The following is a 24,036-nucleotide window of genomic DNA, read 5'->3' on the forward strand; positions in this document are numbered from 1 at the left end:
ATATATATATATATATATATATATATATATATATATATATATATATAGATATATAGATATATATATGCTTACATGTTAAAAGATCGAACATTTGAAACATCGAACTGCATATGGTCGAGAACATATGGTTGATGTTTCAAAACATCAGTCTTTTAACATGTCTAAAAGTAAAGGAAAAAAATTAGTTAGAAAACTAACGCAGGGGGGCTAAGGAAACAAATTAGAAGACTAATGCAGGGGGCAAGCCCCCCTGCATCCCCCACACCCCCCCACTTAAATATACCAACTCCGAGATCGCGCTATACTGAGAAGACAGTGCGGAATGGGAAGTTTTCCTATTCCCTGCTGTAGCACGATCTCAGAGTTGGTATATTTAAGTAGGGGGGTGAGGGGGGTGCAGAGGGGTTTGTCCCCCTGCATTACAGTCTAATTTCTTTCCTTTACTTTTAGACATGTTAAAAGATCAATGTTTTGAAACATCGACCATATGGTCTCGACCATATGCAGTTTGATGTTTCAAATGTTCTTTTAACATGTAACCATATCCATATCTATATCTATATATATATCTATATATATATATATATATATATATATATATATTTATATACACATACATACACACACACGGGTGGGTTATGCATATTTAGTGTGTGTGTGTGTGTGTGTGTGTGTGTGTGTGTATATATATATATATATATATATATATATATATATATATATATATATATATATATATATATATATATACATACATACATGGGTCTACTTTGTTTAGTTGAATCTCATTTCACTGAATTTCATTTCACTGCGACCACTTCGCTGAAAACCCAAATTACTGAAAACTCATTTCACTGATGGCACTGTGTAGGCAAGTAAAAGGTATATGCCTTTTCCCCCCACTGTAGTGCGATCCTGTGATTGGTATATATAGTTACCGGGGTGTGTTTTGGGTGTAGCCCCCCACCTAGTTTGAGTACATATTGTCGTCTGGAGAGAGTTAGTCATTGGCATTGCAACTATGCATGTTTATTGTTTAAAATGTATTGTTTTGAAGTTTTTGGTAAAATACAATGCAAGTGTGCCCCCCAACCTCCTAACTATATATACTAACTCCAGGATCGCACTACAGTGGGGAAAAGGGCATATACCTTTTACTTGCCTTACAGTACTCTACACAGTTCCATATATACTAACTTCAGTTTAGTGAAATGATATTCAGTGAAATGAGTTTTCAGTAATTTGCGTTTTCAGCGATGTGGTCAGAGTGAAATAAAATTCAGAGAAATGAGAGTCAATGAAAAGGTAGTCCCATATATAAGTAGACCCATAATATATATATATATCTATGTATCTATGTATCACACACACACAGACACACACACACAGACGGACACACACACACGGGAGCCAGGCCAGTTTTCAAAACCCTAGTTACCTACAACTCATTTGTGCAATCAGTAGTGTGCAACTGGCTTTTTTTTTCTCCAGGAAGGATGAATTGCCAGTACACTGGGCATTTCCCCTTTCCCTGTGATGGGTAACATTTAGTGGGACTGTGGCTCACCTGCAAAAATGATTTTTTTTACTCCTGTTACATGTCTTTACAATCTTTTGCTCAATTAATGATCACACTTGTGTGAGGTGATCACAAATGACTTGAATGCTTGTTAAGGAGCCATATGTAGGTAGGAATGTGTGTGTATGCGTATATATAAAATATGTGTGTGACAATTATAAGAATGGTTACATTCATAATCACTGACTAGATTGTGATTGGTTCACAAAGTGTCGACCATAGTTCAGGAAACCTGTTTATTTACTACATCTCCGTAGTATTTGTATTGTCTGTAATCATCTGTAATGTCATGTGGACCACAGGAAAAGAAGATGTTTAGCATGGATCATATCTCATTGCCATTTAGGTGCTTTGGTTTGTCTGAATTGTCCCACAGGCCTCACATGTTTATCTCCATAGAAACTGCTCCATAGTCAAAAACTGTGGAGTCTTACTGCCTCTATCAATGCGAGTCTTTCTTGATAAAACCCAAAACTGAAATCTGAAAATCCCAGAGGATGCAAATGTTGGGTCCACATTTTTTTTTTTAAAACCACTGAATTTTACTTGTGTATAACCTAGCAAGACAAAGCATGAGAGGTACAAAGTCCATGAACCCTAGAATCTGGAGATATTCTTTGGCTGAAGTCTCAGATTGAATGGAGAACATCAGGAAAGTTTCCACACAGAAATTCACTTTTTTCTGATGAGGTCAAGGAAGACTTCTGAGCATATATCTGGATTCCCAGAGTTATAAGGAGTGAAGGAACACTTGTTTAAGAATACTGACATCTGGCAAAAGATTCTACAAAGATCAGTAAGTTGTCTAAATAAGGAAATATTCAAAAAGGTAACAAAACAATCCAAGAAGCAATGAAAATGAAGTACCACAAGGAGAGTGAACCTGTTTAATTCAAACAGAAAAGACAAGTAAAACAGTACAACCAAATGCAGGTCAAGCGCTTTCGTCTGCGTACACCACAGACTTTATCAGAACAGTTATCCTATACATCACAGACTATTTATATACTCTAATTCAATACAAATCAGCCAAAGAACCCCCTTAATTGTTCACAATTAAACAATTAATCTATAAACAGTCATTTTGTACACTAATAGTAATTCCAATGCCTCTAAAACCAGTTATTTAAAATACAAACAGTAGAATATAAAACCTTAACATTCAAAACCCATTCACAGAACATTTAGTACTTACGTATTATCGCAACCACATTCTGTTCAGGAAAAACAGCTGTTTTCTAAGCCGTAGCCCTGCCGATCAATGTAGTCAAACGTTTGTAATGACGAGAATATAACACTCCTTACTACTTTCTACAAGATAAATATATTTAGTTTTTCTGTTTTTCTTGAGGATAGTCGGGCAGAGAAAGATGTAAACAGTGTCGTAACACCCTAATGACTTTTAGGCATTCGTCCATGCTACCCGTTTCAACCAACAACTTTTAATGACATCAGTTACACAGACATTTACATTTCTGTATAGAGAAGTGACTCATTAGTTCCTAAATTTGCTGGTGAAATCTCAATTGGTTATCCTTCATGATATTTATAACTGAAAATCTTTTTTTGCACCAAGTTTATAATGCCGGTGTTTCAATTTTTTCCCCTGCAGTTTTTGCCTTTCTGTGCAATTGTTAAACAAAGCAGATTAAAAACTGTCCGCAACAACATCACAACACCGACAAAACTTTGAGCCAGAAATGAAATCACTTTGGCTAAAAGCATTTACAGAAGAGCTTTTGAAATGGATTACAGTTAAGTAAGACATACATACATATTCTGATATCGCATGCCATAATTACAGTATAAGGTAGTGACGTTTGCATTTGGATACTGTGATAATTTACGACATTTCTGCATGTACTTGTATTCTGCTTTACAACCTCTACACCTAGGTCAAGCGGTGACAGAAAACAGCTGTAAAACAGCAAACAACTCACTGTTTATTAAGACATGAGCTATTTCACTAAACCATAATGATAGTTCCCCTGACACACACTTCCCAAGACAGTTCTCCTACATATTTCAGCAGGAGAATGGCTTGTAAATGAGCCGCTTCACCTGCTTTGAATGTGGTTGCGATAATACACAAGTACTGAACATTTCAAATATATAAAAAACATCAAATGCAAAAGGCTCTTTAGTCCTAAATTTTATTCCGTATTATATCTCAAATTGTAAATAAATAAAATTAACTTCAAGATCCTGTGGCACCAAATACAAAACCTTGTTATATAAAATGCAATAACCTTCATAGTTTTGCAGCTCTAATCTTTAAAACACTGTTAATACTAATGTTTTCATTCAACCCTGGGGGGTTTTGCTACATCCAGCCTTAGTTGCCAATACAACTTTCTATATTCTAACCTGGCTTCCCATTGACCCCCCCCCCCCCAGGGTCTTGGAACAATTTGTTCCAATACATAAAATGTATATTTACTGTTCTGACATTCTCTAATAAGCCTGAACAGTGTATTCATTTCCATTCCATGGTTGGCATCATAGAAGTGCTCATACACCCGCTTCCTTATAGTCCTCTCGGTTTTCCCCCATCAAAACTTAAACCAAGCCTCACATTTCACCAAATATATCACCCCTCTGCTGTTACAAGTGAAGTACCCTCAGTCTGAGGTGTACACCCCTAGCTCCTAGAAAAATGTCATCTTTATCTGCCATAAATTTACACTGTTTACAGAAACCACATTTTTCAGTGTGACCTTCTCACTCTCTGTTTTAAATTTGTTAGTTGGGATATTTTGCAGTCACCCTAATGATAATTGACATCAGCTGGGTAAAACAACCCTGTGTTTCTTATACTTAGTCAAACACTCTGCTTGTGCTATGCTGACGAGGTCACAACAAGGCCGAAATATGCATATCCATAGCTAGTGAGGTTTGGCTTTATTGGCCTGAAACTGTGAATTAAAACGACTTCAAACGTAAAAGTTGTGGACAATCAGAATCGCCAAATAGCTGAAACACCTGATGTTCATAAGGGTCATTTGCATATATCCCATGTGCCTCTGTCACAGGAGGTTTGGGAGGTCACTCATTGGAAGTTCTAGCTTGGTTGGAGTTTTCATTTAGTTTTTACTGATTGGTTTTTCAGTGTGACCTTCTCACTCTGTTTTAATTTAAACTCAGAAGAGGAATAACTGCTAACAAACTCTGAAGTACCAACATTTGAAATTTGCTACTTTCACAAACCAGTTGAGAAAGCAAAGACCTAAAATAGTTCTCCAGGAAAGTTTGCTTTCTGAAACCAGAAACATTTTGGAGTAGAAGCCTTCCTCCCTTTGGTTTAAAAGCACTGGTTAATAGGACTACTAGGGTAAATGTGATGAAAAAACACTGTGGTGTAGACGCTAGGGAGAAATTCCTCTGAAAGGAGGTATGGATATACAGTGTAAATGTAACCCTCTTGAACCAGTATTAGTACCCAAGAGTCTGAAACTATCTTTTGCCAAAGGGAAGGACTGAGCCAGTCTACAAGTCAGACTTAGAGAAGCAGGGATTTGTTGTGGGGTGGGGGTGAGGGGTTGGCACTGTCATTCTGAAGGCATAGTCTGTCCCTTTTTCTGAAAAGATTCCATGTTCTTTATTGTTCTTCCCCTGACATCTCTTTTTCTGCTCCCAAAAGATGGCAAAGATTCATTATTTTGTCTTAAAAAAGGGAAGCCAAAAAGAGGGTTTGCAAGATTTCTAATGTGGGCCTTGAAAAAACTTAGTAACTACCTGAACTAATTTCCTTCTATCATTATAATGTTTGAGAACTTGAGAAGTAGAAAGGCAAAACAATACCTCCTTGTCTAAAGTACAGTTTAAAATCTCAGACTTCACTCTTACCTGGAAACTTTTGAGAACATACCCAAGCATATCTTCTCAAATGGAGTAGTAGTGGCCCTAGATACAGTAGCTGCATAAACATAGACTCTTCAAAGGATGTTTAAGACACCTGAGACAAGTTAGAAATTGTGGGGTTCCCACAGGGCCTATCTTCTGAAGGAAGTGTGGAAGAACACCGCCACAAGCTGTTAACTCCTGACAGAATAAACTGGAAGTCAGTTCTCTTCTGAAATCTGTCTAGTACCTTACCTTCCTGTTAGGAGAGGATGGGTTGGTATTAAGTGTTCCCCCTCCTTTACAGGAATGAAGGCTGATGGACAGCGTTACTGCAGGATGCATATAACACATCCTCCAAGACTGGCATAATAGTTGAAATGGATGTAGCATGAGGTAAATCCACTTGCAGCATATATCTCCTCAGTTTAGGGGGAACATCCACTTGCTCCCACAAAATACATCATTTATCCTGGAACTCCTCTGATGGAATTGGAGACTATAATTTTTCCTCTGAGTCACACTAGGGCTTGAGAATCAGACAAAGTAAAAGCCATGTCTCTGTCTATGTCAGAATGCTCTGACATATTTTCATCAGGAATATCTGCACCTAGTTAGTCTTCTGGTATTAATTTCTGCTCTCCAGGACAGAAAGCCTGCAATAAATTCATGACTAAGGTATGACAATCATCCTTATGAACAGACAAAACGTCTAAGAATGAGCAACTTCTAACCTTTCAATGGCACTTCATCCTAGACAAGAGGTCTCTTTCCATGGGCCTCAGGGATGGACCTCCTGGGGAAACTCCCAGCCCCAAGAAGATGTTTCTTCCATGCCTGATTTGGACATCGTAACAGTGGGAAGATACGGCTAACCCCTAGTCTATGGTGATAAAAGGGACTACACCAGAGGAAGCTGGAGAAACCACTGAATGGTCTGTGGAACAATTGGCCACTACAGAGTCATCTACTAGTGGCTGAGGCACTGTGAGTCTGAGGTGTAAGTCAAGGGATCCTATTCTGTTTTTTTTTCCCTCTTTTTAGGCACAATGAGAGAAGAAACAGCAGAACTGGTGTAAGAAACCATGCTGTAGATGAGGAAGAAGCCAGACTAACAGTAAGTGCTGCTGGGAAGAGCTGATCAGAACATAAGTTGTCAGGCAAGTGTCCACAAGCAGCATAACACACTTCCCCACAAAACCTCTCAAAATTTAAAAGCAAAAGCAGAAACATTACACAAAATTCTGGTCAGAATTCTAAGTTCCTTTCACAGAAACTGAACGGGCAGAAAATAAGAAACAAAAGGTATGCTGTCATGAAGTGTACCAAACATAAAATACAGATCTAGCCTTGAAATTCGCTTCCTGATGCTTAAATATAACAACTTCAGGCAAAATGGCTCAAGACATAAAAGAGTGAAAAAGTACAGTTGTGTACACTTACCATAAATGTAGATGTTCGAGTGTATTCACTGTTGCAGTCATTACATTTGGGTAATCTGCTGGCAGGTTGCCCTCAGTCGGCCTGATTAACAAAGTCTTAGGTCCTATGTTGGTTGCTGTCCCTTCTTCCATGACGTCAGGTCGTCAGGGGTATAAAACATGCAGCCGACATCATTACATCAGTTTTTCTTGCCCCAGATGTCAGGTGCCCCTTAAATGGGGAGCAAATAAAATTAAAAAAACACAAAAATATACCTCCAACCAAAAGCAAATACACCAAAAGGGCTTTTAAGCATAGTAAAAGAAAGCAGAGGTATAGTCAGAGAAAAACAGGGGGCTGGAGGGAGGGTAACCAGGACTGCAACAGTGAATACACTCGATCATCTACATTTATGGTAAGTGTACACAACTGTACTATGTTCTTCATGTTTCACTGTTGCAGTCATTACATTTGGGTAGATTCCCAAAGCTATGGTTGGGAGGATGGATTTATACAGCATTAGGACCAGCTATTAAGGCCCTGCAACACAGCAGGGGCAAAGCCAGCTCTGGATTTAGAGAAAATTGGTAAATGATTATGCTTGGTGAAAGTATGCACTGAACTCCAGGTAGCAGCTTCTAGAATATCCCTGGTAGGAACACCTCTGAGAAAGGCTGCAGAAGTGGATGTAGCCCTGGTGGAATGAGATCTTATCCCCTTTGGGATAGGTTTTCCATGGTGCTTATAGCAGAAATGAATGCAATGGCTTATTCATTTAGAAATGGTTTGTTTCAAAATAGCCTTCCCCTCTGCCCCAGCAGCAAATGCCACTAGCAATTGTTCAGATTTTCTTCGAAATTTAGTTCTGTTCAAGTAGAATCCAAGTTGTTTGCACATGTCCAAGGAATGCAGAATCCGTTCCCCTTTGTTCTGTGGATTGGGGTAGAAGGTTGGCAAATGAACGGATTGGTTAAGAGTCACATTGTAAACCACCTTGGGCATGAAGGATGGATTGGTCCTGAGAGATACCCCATCCGCATGAAAGATGATGAAAGGCTCCACTGCCATAAGGGCCTGTAATTCAGATATCCTTCTAGCTGAAGTGATTGCTAATAGGAAGGCTGTTTTCTAAGAAAGGAATTTTAAGTCTGCAGTAGCAGCTGGATTGAAAGGAGGTAAAGTGAGTTTTTCCAAAACAAAGTTAAGGTCCCAGGCAGGGGTAGGAGCTCTCCTGGGTGGTCTCAAGTTCTTTGCCCCTCTGAGATACTGCTTGAGCAGGGGATGAGAAAGGAGGGGTGGTTCTGTGTTATAGTGAGCTGAAATAGCTGAAGCGTGGATTTTAATAGAGGGAAAAGACAGGCCATTGTGAAGCATCTCAGTTAAGTGTTGCAAAATCTGAGGTAAATTGGGTGCTGCTGTGCTCATCCCTAAAGATTGGTTCCAGGCACAAAATCTTTTCCATTTGTCAGCATAAGATTTTCCTAGTACTAGGTCTTCTCGCCTCCTTTTAAACCCCAAAAAAACAAAATTATTGCTCTTTGCTCCTACTCACAAGTCACCTCATCTACAATTCACAGCAACCTCTAACAATGGAACTAACATATCCCCTGACACTACAACCTGTCTACTGGGAGTAACAATTGATAACAACCTTAGCTATGATGACCATATTAATTCTACAATAAAGTCTATCAACAAAAAACTAGGCACCCTTTACAGAATCAAACCCTTCCTTACCCCTTCAGCCAGAATCACTATTTCCCAGACTCACCTGATCTCTACCCTGTTCTATGCTTCTGCGATATATACCAATCTATCTAGAAACAACCTCACCAAACTTTCTACCAGTTATAACATAGCCAGATTTGCCACTGGCACCCCCTTTTAGAACTCACCACTGTCACAACCTCAAACAACTGGGATGGTTAGAACTGCATAACCAACTACTTTGTCAACAACCTATCACCCAAAAGATCCTTCATCACCCTAATAATACCCCAATCCTTACTAATCTGATTACCCCCTACAAAAATCTTGCAACTCTATGCTCAGCTAACAAGATTCTAGTCTCCACTATTAAATCTAACAACAAACCTGGGAACACACTTTTCGCCAACACAGTAGGAAAAAGCTGGAACCAGCTTCCTAGTGAACTTTCATCTCTTGCTTCCACTCATCTTTTTAAAAAGCATCTTAAAGAATATCTTAAAAATCACTGGCTTTGTCCCTGCTCTAACCCTGACTGATGTCTCTTTCCCCTTTTTGCTCCCCTTACACTTCTCTACTCCACTGTTCTCTCCCACATACCTGTTAAAAGAAAAAAAAAAATTTTTTACAATTCAATACTTTTTTCTTTTTTGATTGCTCTCTCTCAAATTATTTGCTCCCTGTATTTGATCTTAGCTTTACCCTACTAAGGACTCTGTATAAATTATTTGAACCTCAAATGTAACAATGTCCTGTAATTTATTTTGACTATTACTGTAAATTGTAATCTTTGTCACTGCTAATGCTTGGAGCTTTTCTCCCTGGGCCTCTACTGAAAATGGACATATATCCAGTTAGACTAGCCCGGTCAACAAATGTAAAATAAATAACATAAATAAATAAATAATAAGATGACATCCATCACAGGTTTGCTGAGGGATGCTAAGGGTGAATTTAAGTGATTAGCCAAGCTGCAAGGTTCAATGTTGGGAGCTGAGGGTGCAGAATTTGGTTCTCCTGCTGAGACAGCAAGGAATGTGTCTGAGGCAGGTGCCTTGGAGATATTTGTGACACACTGCGCAGGAGTGGGTACCAGTGTTGGCTAGGCCAGTCTGGAGCAATCAAAATCATTTTTGGTTTGTCCTGTTTGACTTTTAGTAGAACTTTGGAGAGCAGAGGCAGAGTGGGAAAGGCGTAGACTGATAAAGTTTTTCCAACTGAAGGACATAGCATCCACTTTCCAGGCTTTTTTGTGAAGTCCTTGTGCAAAATTTGTCCAATTGGTAGTTCTGGGGGGAGGCAAACAGATCTATGTCTGGGCTCCCCCATTTGCTTGTCAACATGTTGAAAATCCGTGGTTCCAGTTTCCACTCGTGTGGGTCCATGAGATTTCTGCTTAGACCATCTGCCAGTGTATTCAGTTTTCCTGGCAGGAATTGAGCTTGTAGTTGCACTTTGTGGAACATGGCCTTGAGCTACCATGTCATGGCTAATCTGCAGAAGGGGTAGGAATGTGCACCCCCCCCTGCTTGTTTATGTACCACATAACCGTGGTGTTGTCCGTCTTTACCATTAGTTGTCCTGGATGAATGTAGTCCTTGAAGACTGAGACAGCATTCTGTACAGCTAACATTTCTTTTTGATTGATATGTAAGTGCATTTGACCTGGGTTCCATTTGCCCTGAATGCACTTCCCTGCCAGGTGAGCCCCCCATGCATAGTCTGATGCATCTGTAGTTAGGGTTTGGGTGGCAGGGGGTAGTGTAAATGGCAGTTCCTTGTTTTGGTGGCAGGCCTCTGCCCTCCATAGGAACTCCAGGCGTAGGCAAGGTATGACAGGAATCATTGTTTCCAGGCTGTGACGATGTTGACTCCATAGACTTTTTAAGTACCACTGAAGTTTCCTCATATGCAGTCTTGCATATGGAATTAGAAGAATGCAGGAGGCCATGAACCCCAAGGCTTGCAGTATTTGTCTTGCAGATAGCAGGGTTTTTGTGGCCACTTGTTTAAAGTAAGTTACCAAATTAATTTTTCTTTTCTGGTGTGAGGAAAGCCATCTGGACAGTTGTATTCAAGCTTGCACCCAGGAATGTAATCTGTCAAGAGGGTACCAGTTGTGATTTCTTTTCGTTTATGGTGTACCCTAGGCAAGTTAAAACCCTTTTTACAAACGCCAGGTGATTTAGAAGTATGGCCTGGTTTTCTGCCTGAATTAGGCAATCATCCAGGTATGGATATATTTGAATATTTCTTTGCCTGCAAAATGCAATTACTGGATCCAGGCACTTTGTGAATACCCTCCTGGGCGCAATGGACAAGCCAAAGGGCAGTGCAGAGAACTGATAATGTAAGTAGCCAGCTTTGAAGCATAGGTATCTTCTGCAAGATTCCCTGATTGGGATATGCAGGTAAGCTTCTTTTAAATCTAGAGTTGCCAACCAGGCATCTTTGCCTAGCATAGGAAGTAACTGGTAAAGAGTCAGCATCTTGAATTGTGGAATGTCCAAGAAAGGTGTTTAGAGTAGACAGGTCCAGAATTGGATGACATGATTTGTCTTTTCTGGGTACCAGGAAAAGCCTGGAATAGAAACCTTGTCCCTTTTCCTCTTCTGGTACCGGTGAATAGCCCCCATGTTTAGGAGGGAAAGTACTCGTTTCTGAGCCTCTGCCCACTGATTTGGGGGCAGGTCTGGCCACCCCTTTGGAGTTGGCAACGTATGGAAATGAAATCTGTAACCCTGGGACATGATATTTAAAACCCATTTGTCCTGGGTTATGAGTTCCCAGTTTTTTGCATGAAGAGCAATCTTTCCCCCCAAATGGGTGGCTAAAAGGTAAATGCTTCGTAATTTTAAAGGAAAGTCATTGAGACTATTTACCATGTGAGGGGTCTTGTTGTTTCCTGATTTGGAAGTGGAGGCCCCCCACTGCTTAGTTCTGAGAGTTCCTTGAGACTGAAACCTGGTGCTTTTGTTGTGTCTGGGTTTGGCTTGAGTGGATCTGGAGGGAGCTGGAAAGGACCAATTCTTAGTAGGCCAGTACCTACCAAATCTTGGAGGTTGCACTTGTAAATCTTTTACAGTTTGCATAGATTTAGCTTTATCTTCCATCTTCTTTAGAACTTCTTCAGCCTTATTGCCAAACAGACGGTCCTGGTTTAAAGGAGCATCAAACAATTTTGCTTTAACAAGATCAGGCAGAGATTGCTCCTTAAGCCAAGCATGCCTTCTAAGCACAGACCCAGTAACAGCAGCCCTGCAAGAGGCCTCTAAAGAATCAAAACCATATTGCAAAGTATGTTTTCCAACTTGTCTAGCAGAATGCAATAAATCCTGTAAATCTTTATTTTCCACACAGTCAGAAATCAACATAATTTTCTGTTTAAGCAGTCCAATAATATGCTGTTGATATTTTAACATATGAAATTAGCAGTTTAAAGCCCTGATTGCCAAGGTTGCAGAAGTATACACCTTTTTACCCCATCTATCCAGCGCCCTGGAGTTTCTATCAGAAGGGGTATGATTTTTAGCAGTAGAAGCCTTAATGCCCTTGGGCCCCTGAGAAATGGTTTCTGGATCTGCAGCAGGATTTTTGAAAAGGAACTTGTGGGACTCCGGAACCCTGTAATATCGGTCAGGTTTATTAGCAGCCGGAGGCAGGGAATCAGGGGCCATACTGGATTCCGCAAACACATCAACAATGTCTAGTACAGGAGGTATAGCCAAAGGCCTATGCTGAGGTAGAAGGAGGAAATCCCTAAGCCTCTTTTTAGATTCAGAAAATTCCTGATTCTCCCAGTGGAAATGTTCCTTTAAGGTATGTAAAGTTTCCCCAAAAGAAAAGCCCTCAGGGAGGGAAGCAGAGGGGATGAAATCCTCAGCATCTGCGTCCTCATAAGTAGGCATGGACAAATCCAGGTCATTGGAAGAATTAGAAGAAACAGAATCCTGATCAGAAGATTCATAGTCAAACTCAGCCCTAGGCCTCTTAGAAAAGGGGGGGGGTTGACTACCCCTGATTAGAGTAATAAGATCTTCAGCCATTTTGATCATTTGTTTTTTAGGCATAGGGGCCTGAACATGTGGCCTGGGCGTCAGTTTTTTAGACATAGATCAAGATTTAGGCCTTAAAATAGAAGGTTTAATATGCAAGTCTGAATACACCCTCAGAAGCCGGTGCCTGCACAGCAGCTGCGGACCCATCCAAGGTAGACACATCCGCGGTTTCCATAGGTGAAGCATCTCGCGGCATACCGGACTCCAAATGGGTCTCAGTAGAGGCTTGCGAGTAAGAACTAGCAGGTATCAGGGGCTGCGAAAGTGCCTCACTGAGTACCGGTGAACTGGCGACTGGCTTAGAAGTGGCGTTGGCAGTTTTGGCCCTCGACAGCCTCTCTCTTGTCCTTTTCTTTGCGTTTTTTCGGTATTCTGCTAGTCGGATGGCTAACCAATGTCATTTCTGGATAATTAAACAGAGAACTGAAATATTTAGAGGCAAAAATGTACCAATGACGGATAGTGCACTGATTAAATAAAGCACAAAACCGACAGCAAGTTATACAGTACAAATGAAAATCTTTGTGAGGTATTTGTTTTCCACAAGTAATGCAATTATCAACTTTTACTGACATCGGTAAGGAGCAAGAAAAAGTTTCCCCAACAGGGTATTTAGCTTTAAGTTGAAGACTTCGGTTCTGAAACTCGAAAACGAAAATTTCAGGAGTCGGCCGACCGGTACTTGCGAACTGCTTCTGCTTCGGGCAATGCACGGCAGGAAAGATTGATGTAATGACGTCGGCTGCATGTTTTATACCCCTGATGACCTGACTTCATGGAAGAAGGGACAGCAACCGACGTAGGACCCAAGACTTTGTTAATCAGGCCGACTGAGGGCAACCTGCCAGCAGATTACCCAAATGTAATGACTGCAACAGTGAAACACGAAGAACATACACACACTAACTCCTCCAGCAAGCTCAACCAGGAACCGGCAGCTCTAGTGTTAAATGCTGAAGATATTCAAGCAGAGCAGAAAGCCGAATTAATTTTATGATGCTGCTTTGACCATAAATTGAACAAAGTACAAAATCTTAGCATTTTCGCCTTGCTAAAGAAGGCATCATCAGAGTAAAAGAACTACCATGAATAGAGGCTTATATAATTTTGAAAAAACATCTGACCAACCTAGAATGCAGTTGCAATTAACCTATTTTCCACTTAAAAAGACAGTGCAACAAAACAGTATTAAAAGACAATAATAGATCCTACAACAGTGAAAAACGTCATAAAAAAGTTGAAATTTTTGCATATACGTATGTATATAAAATATGTACACATCTACAAATTAAAACTTAATTTGTTAAAAATTGTTTATAAATTTTCTGCTCTTCTTTTTACTATACAGTTGATAGCTAATATGTCATTCAGTCCAATTTTTTCACAGCATCTAACCTGTAGTTGCCATTGCAATTCTTTCTTCCAAAAGTAATATACTTTTCCCACCCCATCCTGTAGTGGAAATTTTGTTGATAACAAAAATTAAGAATCTTTTATAATTTTTTCATAAAAGGGGTATGGTCTGTATAATGCGTTTGTAGGCTTTTGTTTCCTAATGTCATAATCATGTTCATATATTCTATCCTTGAGCATTCTGTTAGCTTTTCCTATATAGAAGGCTGGGCAGGATGTGCAGGATGCTAAATACACTACCACTCTAACTCCTGGAAATACTCTACTGTAACAAAGGCCATCACTTCTGAATTTACAGTATTTACAAAATCCACATTTTGTCATTTTGGACTGTCTAGGTCAGTTTCCTAAATTGTTGTCGATGTTTTAACAGACAGTTTTTATGTTTTTTTTATTCATGCCCAGACAGTTTTTGAAGTTTAGCAATTGAGTATTCATTTTCCGACTGTTCTCAAACGTTTTTATTGGTTTATTGGTTAATTGACTAAATTTCTGTATTAAGAGAAACAGTATTCAAGAGGTAATGGATAGATATTTAGTTATCTGATAAAGTCCTTTTGATTAGAATGAAAACATGATGATTACAGTTAAGCATTAATAAAAGTTTGTGTTTGATTTAAATGAGGCATTCAATCTATTAATATTTTGTACTGTGTCCTGCTTGTGCCATAATTTGACTTTTGGTGTTGCTTTTGGGCACTGGTGTTTCCTACATGTTTGGTGTTTTTTCCTAAATTGTGACTACTCTCAAAAATATTTTTAAGATTTTTGCCTCTACTGAATGATGTCTTAAGCTGTGAACCCAAGATCAGTTTTATTTCGGAAGAGAAAATGTTGTTCCGAGTTTTAGTCATCATTCTTTTTAACATTGGGGCCTGATGGTTGCACTGAATTACACAGAACCCATTTCGTCTAGATTACTGCCACTTATGCGTTTGGTTTCAATTTGTAGAACATACCCCTAAGTAGTACTGGTGTTTACTATAGGTGTACATTTTGTGTGTGTCAATGTAAAAGTATTTCTTCTTTCGATGAAACTACTGATAAAAAGGAGGATATAGTGGAGCAATGCATTTGAATAAATCTCTATCCTGTAAATATGGCACATATTTTTTTCTCAGTGTAATCTCTGGATATGGTAATGTCCAATTAGGTTATGGAATCAAGATGAAGTTTCTAATTCTATAATGTTTTTAGATGAATTGAACAATTCAACTACTTTTCTTAAATTCACCTCATCCAATGGAGTTGATTTCAAATTTGAAACCAGCAAAAGCAGAACATACAATAGAATGCTTAAATAGAGCATTGCTGACATATTTCTTTTTTATGTCATTTTTATACTTATAAACTCTTCTATTGAGTTTTCTTTCTGATTTTCTCATGTAAAATGCTGTGCAGGTGGTATACTTTGCAATGTATACTACTTTACTGGAGACACATGTACAATGTCTTAATATAATGTACCCACAGTTTGTTACATTCAAAAGTATGTTGTCACCTTCTAAAATATCTGCAAAGTAATTACATCTGCCACATTTCCTCGTATCCTTTACCTCTTGATGGGAAAACCCAAAATTCTGCTTTCTAGAAGTTTTTTTATATTGTATGCTGTCTTGCATAAGAAATGGGGTTCACTACCGAAATTAGGAGATATAGATGTATTTGCCTTAAAAATATTCCAATTACAAGCTATCTTTTTGATCTCTTTAGTATTGCTTGAATATTTTAAAACCATCAATATCTTAAAACTTTTGTCTCTCTCTCTCTCTCTCAGTATCGTCTACAATATTTTCATTTGCCTGTCCTAAACCCTCACCTAATAAAGGCTTGAATATTTTTACCCCACCCTTCTATTATATATTTAGAAATGTTATCCACTAAACTTTTCAGGCAGTTCCTTGAAATATACATATTGCAAAGTTTTTCCATTTCTGACTTCAGAAGATCCTATCATTGCTACCCATGTAAATAGTAGTGTCCAAGCAGTTAATTTAGGTCATTAAATTGGTAAGTAAATCTTTAAAAAAAGGTAGAAGTTTCTAAATTCTGAATAAAAACCTTAATATTACCAGTAGGTCCATTCCATAAAATAAATGTGTCATCTAAAAACCGGAGGTATTTTCACATATTTAAAACATTCAACATTAAAAACATATTTATATTCCCAAGTTTTTAGTACCAAATTGGTGTAAGTGGGGGCACATGCTGTCCCCAAAGCTACACCTTTGACTTGTCCATACAGTTACCCCTCTAAATGAATAAAGTTATTACACAGTACTAACTCCATAAGGAGAGTTAAAAAAATCATAGTTGTCTAAACATTCATGGAACAAATGTAAACCTTCATTGTTTGGGATACAACTGAATAAATCAATAATGCTAATTGCAAGAAAGACAAGATTTTCGTTCCATATTCATGCTTTAAACGGCCTAGAAAATCCACATTCTTTTACTATCTGTTCAGGTCGAGAAAATCTGTTTCAAACTCCTGTCTATGTATGTGGCCAATGGATACGTCTTTGCACAATGGGCCACGACTATAGGCCCAAACAGCAGATCTGAAATGTTTTTATGTACTTTCGGTATTCTGAACATAGTGGGTATCCTAGGTGATGTTGGGAGTAAAAAAATGTATTAGTTAAAATACCTTTTGAAACAGCATCCTCTAAAAATACATCAATTTTATGGTATTTAATTTGTTGATAGAACTAATTTCATACGTGGCTTCATCTTGTAAAATGTTAAACATTTTGATTATATAATAATTTTTTTCATACAGAACCACATCTCCCGCCTTGTTAGGTTTCATTACTCTAATATTAGTCTAACATTCTGGTTGTTAACCAAATTGTCCAATAACTCCTTCTTGTTTTTAGTTAAATTCCCCTCTACTGTTGTATCTGTTTTTACCTTTATGGAGTTTATGTATATCCTGCTCACATATTTTCTCAAAGATTTATGTCACAGGGCGGAGATCCCTTATACAAGTACTTTTTTTCTAGTATTGATTTGTGTGTCTATTGGTATTCTCAGAACCAAACTCAACAGCAAAGTCTAATTTCTGTGAAAATAATTTTAACTCACACAAAGCAGCAATGTCAAACTGCTGAAGTGGGACAAAACTAAATCTGAAGCATTTATGTATTTTTTTACTTGCGGTATGGTTTCAGATACAAGGGAAACTGTTTTTAATAAGTCCCTTTACGACCTGTCTAAACAAGTATTTTTAATTCTAAACATCTGTTTTTAATTATAATTGTTCAATCATGTTAACAGTTGATTGTCAATCTTTTTTTTTTTAAGTATTGGTATACAAGGGTCAATTTGCAAGGACTGTTTTATTTCTGATGAAGTCTCTGATGTGGATGAAAATGCTGATTTTAATTATTAAAGTGTTAATTTTTAAGACTGGTGAATAAATCATACTGAATTTGAAACAAAAGTAGTCTCTCTACTATTCCAGAATACTCTATTTTGGTTTGTACAGTTAAAATGTCTCAAACACAGTTCACGTTTTCTCACAAAAACAGTCCCAGTATTCAATAAGCAGCCTCATTCTAAAAATAGCAATTTCTGTCAAGAAACTTCTGATATTAATAAAATTGCTAGTATTCTTCAGAAAATAAAGTATACATTGAAAACTATTTAAAAAGGCAACATTTTCTGTGTGGAAAGTTTTGTATCCTTTAAGGATCTCAGACAACATTCTGGAATGCTTGCTCAAAAGAAGGTATTATCCCAGAAGAGGGCATCCAGAAATGTGTACTTCAGCTTATGTTTCAAGGAACAGACTGAGCAATGTCATCCACTGCAGATGCAAAACACCACCTATTGCCATGGCCACAGTATAAGTGCAATCAAATTATTGTAGACAATCACAAACATCACTGAGAAAGACGGAATATGCGTCCACAGAATCTTTGAATTCTCAACGAAATGTGCAATGCCAACTTTTCTAGAGCCAGTTAATGTGACACACAAATAATTTAAGATCCAAGATAGCAAAAGGTGAACATCTTGCCCACCTTGCCCAAAGCTTTGGATTCCTCATCTGCTAGCAGGGATGAAATGTGCTGTAGTCGCCAAGATGTATAGTGAACTGAAGTAAAAGGCATCTTCCTGGGTGCTTACAATGTCATTTTGCTCCACCTGTAGGCTGTACATGGCATCTGCTATTCAGGAGAAGAAAGCTGAATTTGCACATTTCCAGACCATGTAGATATTCTCAAGGACAGGTTTCATGGGAAGGAAGATCCAAGGTTTGTTTTTTTTTTTTGTTTGTTTTTACCAAGACAGTAGTTCAGACATTTTTGGGAAGGCGGCAAATGGGCAGTACAAAGAGGACTTCATAAGTCTGAGTATCTTTCTAAAGGATCATCAAAAAAAGAAGTAGAGGATGTGGCATATGAGGGAGCTGTTAGACATCTTGGGGAGAGAGTTTTATAAGGGATAACTTTGGTCAATGGCCTGATCTGATTCTTTACCTTCTACCGTATATCTAAACCCTGACCCACAAACGTGCAAAACACCCTCTTGTTGATGTTTTTGCTGGCCATTTCAAAAGCTGCCATCTTTCTCAGGGTTTCCCACATCTTCTCTCGATAGTGGCTGGGATGAATCACTGGCTTTTCTGGCAGGCCTTTGTATCATGTTCTTTTACCGAGCAATGCCACCCAATATGAACAAAAGTTCATTTTTTTTTTTGTGCTTAATTTTTTTGTGCGTGTGATTAATTAACAAACAAATCACCAGTAACTATGCAACAATTAAGATCTAAACTCTGCAGGCAAAGGGATGGGTCATGTATCTTCTTCCCCCAATGTGTGATGCCTTGATGTGCACTACTAGATGGCATGTGTGCATCTGACTGAAGGAACTAGAGAAATGTCAGAACTGTAATGAAATGCAGATGTCACAACAGGAAATCTTAAAGTTAACAATTGTACAGGGCCTTCAACATCAAAGTCAGAGATGTCCTTTCAACAGTGTCTTTCCTACTAAAGCAAACAAAGACAACGCCTGGGTCACCTCTGGTGGAAACAAAGAGCCTTGCAGGACATTTCAGGTAAAATACAAGGGGGTGGCACTAATGTAATGACATCACTGTACTAGCTACCTGCACAGTTAGGGTAATGGACTGCCTTTTGCACTTACAATGTCTCTCAAGCTTTGTACTTGCTTGCTACTCCTCACTAGATCCTTTGATCCCAGGGCTTAATAATGAGTACTGTTAAGATGGACTTCCTGCAAAACCAGTGGCTTACCTAATGTACAGTCACTTTGGGGGTACCCCCATATAGGAGTACATGGGGGATTTGGGAATGGGCAAGTGGATATGCCAGAACAGCCTGATGGTATGCAGGCTTGAGAATGGGCTGGTATGAAAAAAAAAAAAAAACGTTTTATTTAAAATATTAACACATGGTACAAATTCAGTTATCTGCATAAACAGATGCGTTTCAATAAAGTCTGCACAATCAGCTTTGTCAACAAAGATAAACCTGGCAAAGCATATAAAATTGCAACACTGGTACTAACTCAAAATATAAGTAAATAAAAAAAAACAACACATACCTCAGAGTTTTGTCTCTTCCCACTGATAGAGCCAATTTTCCAGATGGGTGTACAGAAACAGATGTCACATGGCCTCTGAAGAAAACAGTACAAAACAGATTACAAGCATCTTTATAATATGTCAGAGCAAAAATGCAAGGAAATTTCAAGCACCTGGAGTACCAAAACTCAGCATATGGTAACTACTTTATAATGAATTAACTCACACCAGAAATAATGAAAGATAGCTTTTTATTCCTGCATCCTGTTATTTTAAAATGGCACAAAGGACAACAGCTCAAGCTGCAGTGTTGTTGTACAACAAGTTAAAAGATACCAGGAGCATCGAGAGATTTGTGTTATGTTTTACAAGACAAAAAAATCAGGTCATACCAGCATAACAGGGAATACTCAACACAGCAAATAAAGGCACTTCCTCAAGCTTTTATTTATTTTGAGATACCCGATTATCTTTTCAGCATCGCAAGGAAGTGGAAATCTAACCTAGTACTCAGCAACTGTAAGGCAGAGAGCTTCTGCTAGATGGGATATCATTCAGTCACTGGATGCACAAACACCTGTACAGACAATTAAGGTGATCACCCATCTGCTTAACTGCATGTCTTTGTGATGTCTGAAGAAGCAGAAGCACCCCACAAAAAAACAAATGCAGATGCCACAAAGAAGGGACTCCACCCAGGAAATGAAATGTGGAAGCAAGTACTGTGAGACCACGCCAACAATTGTACCTCTTTCTGATTATTATTTTACAGGAATAGAACTAACAATTCTGAAATGCTGCAACTGTATGCCAGTCCAAACGAGTTTTGACTCTACAAAATCTTCTTAAACCCTGGGCTTTTACTTCTTACCTCACAAAACCTGTTATGCCATTGGGAAAATCCCAGAGGAACAACTTGGTGCTAATCTTTCATACTTTCCTGGCCACATAAGTCAGATAAAAAGCAATTCCACTCAAATGTCAAAGTCTTCTCATTACAAACTGCCTTTCCATTAATCTATCACAGGCCAGTGGGAGAGGTTTAAATTTAAGGAACATCATGAGGTGAAACTGGAGCACATAGTGACGGACTGCTGTAAATAAATACCTTCTAAAACCTAAGTACAGGTTTTTAAAGTGCATCCATTAAGCCCTCCCCCAGTACATCAATACACGTATGTCTAACATAGACAAACATTTCATCAATCAAGCATGGTCACCTGACACTATACAAGACAAAGTCAGTTAATAAAAGCCTGAAAAGGCAGCACACTCATTACCAGTGCCTTGGAGTTTAGATACGGAGACTCTGCAATTATCAAACCAGGAAAGAAACAAGTCATTGCAACTTATCTTCCAGGGCCAAAAGAAGGTACGTGTCAAGAAAAAATGATGCAGTGATGGAATTCTGACCTCACTCACAGTTTCAAGAGATAGTCAACAGTGACGGACGTTCCACTCTTAAGATATAATGATATGACTGCTCCGTCTACTTCCTGTCATTCAGCATCTGCTGACTTGGAGAATAATAAATTCTGTTCAACTTTGTCTGGCATGGAAATATTTTATTTCAAGACCGTTTCTGGTACCAAAGAAAGAAACCTCATGGAGAAAAATACTAGACCATTTAGTTTGTGAAAATCCCAAAGGTTAAAATGCTATCCTTTCTTAACCTGTTACCTCTGATTCCTTGTTTCAATTGTTGGTAACTCTAAAGGATGTTTATTATAGTCCCGCAACCTCAGATTTCAAACATTTTTTAAATCATCTGTATTTGGATTACACTTTCGGTTTTCTGCATTATGCTTTGGGTTACCCACTCCTCCAAGGGAACTTAGAAATTGTCTATCTCCATTGACAGCCGATAGCAAATTGTCAGGAATCTCTCACTTGTATAAGAGACCTCATTCACAGGCTGGGTTTTCAGGAAACATTCAAAAGTTGTATCCTCCTCACAGGCAGATGTATTTTCATTTCCTTGGATAGAAATGTTCCACTATTTCTAAGATACCTCAGTTCAAAGTGTTTTTCTTCTACAGGAAATGAGGATCTAGAACTATTCCACAGTTTTTCCAGTCAGGAGACTCTCTCAAGACACTAAGATTCATGGCATCCACCAAACTCCACAAGACAGATTCAGTGGAACTTAAAATCTATATGGGTCCATCATCAACATCTCCTGACATTCCAGATGCTAGAGTTGGGATCTGTAAAAAGGGACATGGTTTAGTGGAGAGATCAGTTTTATCTGAATCCAGGTGCTCCATTTTCTCTTCCAGCTCCAGCAAAGTCTAACTCTGGATGCCTCAGACTTTGCTTGGAGAATAGTGTATTTGGGGTAAAAGTGCAGTGTCTTAACAACAAAAAAACAGAACAAAATACAAACATAAAAAAAAGATCTTGGCAGTCATAAATGCTATCAACTCTCTCAACCATATGTAGTCCCCTAGGGCCTTTACAACTGATTACAAACACCACAGTGGTTTGGTACATAAACAAACAGGGGGGACTCCAGTTCTCACCCTCTGTGTAGTTTAGGCATGGTAGCCTGACATACTGCAAATCAGCAAAATCACAGACTTCAAGAATCTTGCATTTCATTAGTGCAAACCACTAGCAGACAAGCTGAGCAGGGACAGAACCGACCCTCATGAATGAGAATTGAATCAGAAGTCGTCCAGGATTTGATCAGGCTGTGAGGGACACCCCCAGGTAGATCTCCATCTCCATTTACAACATACAATGGACAAAATTCTGCTCCAGGATTTCTTGCAAGCAGGCCTGCAAAAAAGATGCATTTTAATTTCCTTGGGCAGAATTGTTCCGCCATTTCCATTGATACCAAGGGTTGTTTTGAAGATTCAGAGGGACTCTCTAAAGATCACTGTGGTGACTCCTTTCAGGCCCAGGCAACAGTGGTTCCCCCTTCTTTTGGAAATTGAAAAAGGGGGAATTACCAGACGTTTCTTGACAGACTGGTCCTACTTACACAAAAACAGGTTGTTTGATGCACCACAACTTGAAACAGATTCCATTAACTGCCTGGATGATACAGTTTAGATACCTTGTTTCCCCCCATGGACGTGCATCATGTACAACTGGAGGCAAACAAACTTGATACTAGGAAATCATATATTACTAACTGGAAATATTTTTCTACTTGGTGTCATGATAAGAACCAGGACCCTTTTAAGGCTAGTTTTTCTCTAGTTCTACAAAATTTGTGAGAGGTACTATACTCAGGTTTTCTTACTCCACTATCAAGCTTCATTTGTTGGCTATTTCAGCGTGTCTGCTCAAAGACACCCAAAAGCATTCCTATGTTAAAATGATTTTGAAAGAGAGTCCCACATACCCATCCTCCTTGAAAACTGGTGGCTCCCCACTACGATCTTTTTGGAAAAGTTAAATCTTGCTCCATTTGAAAAAGCTCATCAGGCTGATTTGAAGTTCAAGCCATGGCCTGAAGTTAAACGCCAAAAAATGTATAGTCATACCCTTCGGGAAAAACAAGGTAACCCCAAGCTACCATATAGGTGGCAATCCACTAAGCACAGAAGAGGTTATCAGGGACCTGGGGACCCAGGTTGACAGTGGCCTTTCTTTTGACACTCACGTTGCTAAAGTGGTTAGAAAGACCTTCTACATTGCCCACCTCATCATGAAGGGATTCACATCCAGATCTAGTGAGGTCATTGTTCCACTGTACTCTTCACTTATCAGACCAATGATCGAGTACAATGCCCCATTCGGGATGTATCTCACCCGACATCTGCAGCAATTGGAGAGACCCCAAAAGTTCCTCACCAAAAGGATAAAGGACTCCAAAATCTGTCATATGCTGCCAGATTGAAGAAACTCCAGCTCTATTCAGTCGCATACCGTCTGCTCAGAGGTGACATGTGCCTGACATACAAGGCCATGTCCAACCCGGAATTAATGGACATGCTCCACCTCAAAAAATCCAAATCCACCAAAACCACTAGAGCAAGCGACTTAAACCTTAGCACGGATATAAATAGGACGTTCTGGAGGGATAGATTTATCACTCAGAGACTCCCTATGCTGTGGAATAAAATCCCGGTCCATGTAAGGCAGAGCACCTCGCTGACTCTGTTCAAGAGAAATCTAGACCTGTGGATGGGAGATCGTAGGTTTACCCCGGGAATCATCTCTGTGTCACTGCTGGACAGAGGCACAACAAACTAATGGGCACAGTATTTTTTCATATAAGGGGTGGCGTAAGCCACAAAAATTTGGGCTAGGCTTATAAATGCAAAAATCCAAATGCCTTAGGGCAGATAGCCTAGTATAAACCTATGAACCTATAACATTTAAAATATTTTTGACTGCTCTGACTTCTGCAAGAAGAGAGTGTTCAAATTGCAAGCTCTTATGGTGAATCAACATTATCTTATTTTTCACAAACATACTAAGCCTTTAAGAACTAATCCTTTATG

The 24,036-nt window shown here is 38.9% G+C and overlaps 1 protein-coding gene across 1 annotated transcript in view; it reads right to left on the reverse strand.

The window, feature by feature from the left end:
- The window catches only part of PAK1IP1 (PAK1 interacting protein 1), a 999,879-nt gene that overhangs the window by 744,071 nt on the left and 231,772 nt on the right, over positions 1-24,036 (reverse strand). Inside the window, exon 4 of the mRNA XM_044064976.1 lies at positions 19,597-19,671. Within this exon, the coding sequence (XP_043920911.1) occupies positions 19,597-19,671 (75 nt within the window). The remainder of the gene's footprint in view (positions 1-19,596; positions 19,672-24,036) is intronic.

This window comes from Protopterus annectens, chromosome 3.part0 (genome assembly GCF_019279795.1).
Source record: "Protopterus annectens isolate FY-2018-M chromosome 3.part0, PAN1.0, whole genome shotgun sequence".
Lineage (NCBI taxonomy): Eukaryota > Metazoa > Chordata > Ceratodontiformes > Protopteridae > Protopterus > Protopterus annectens.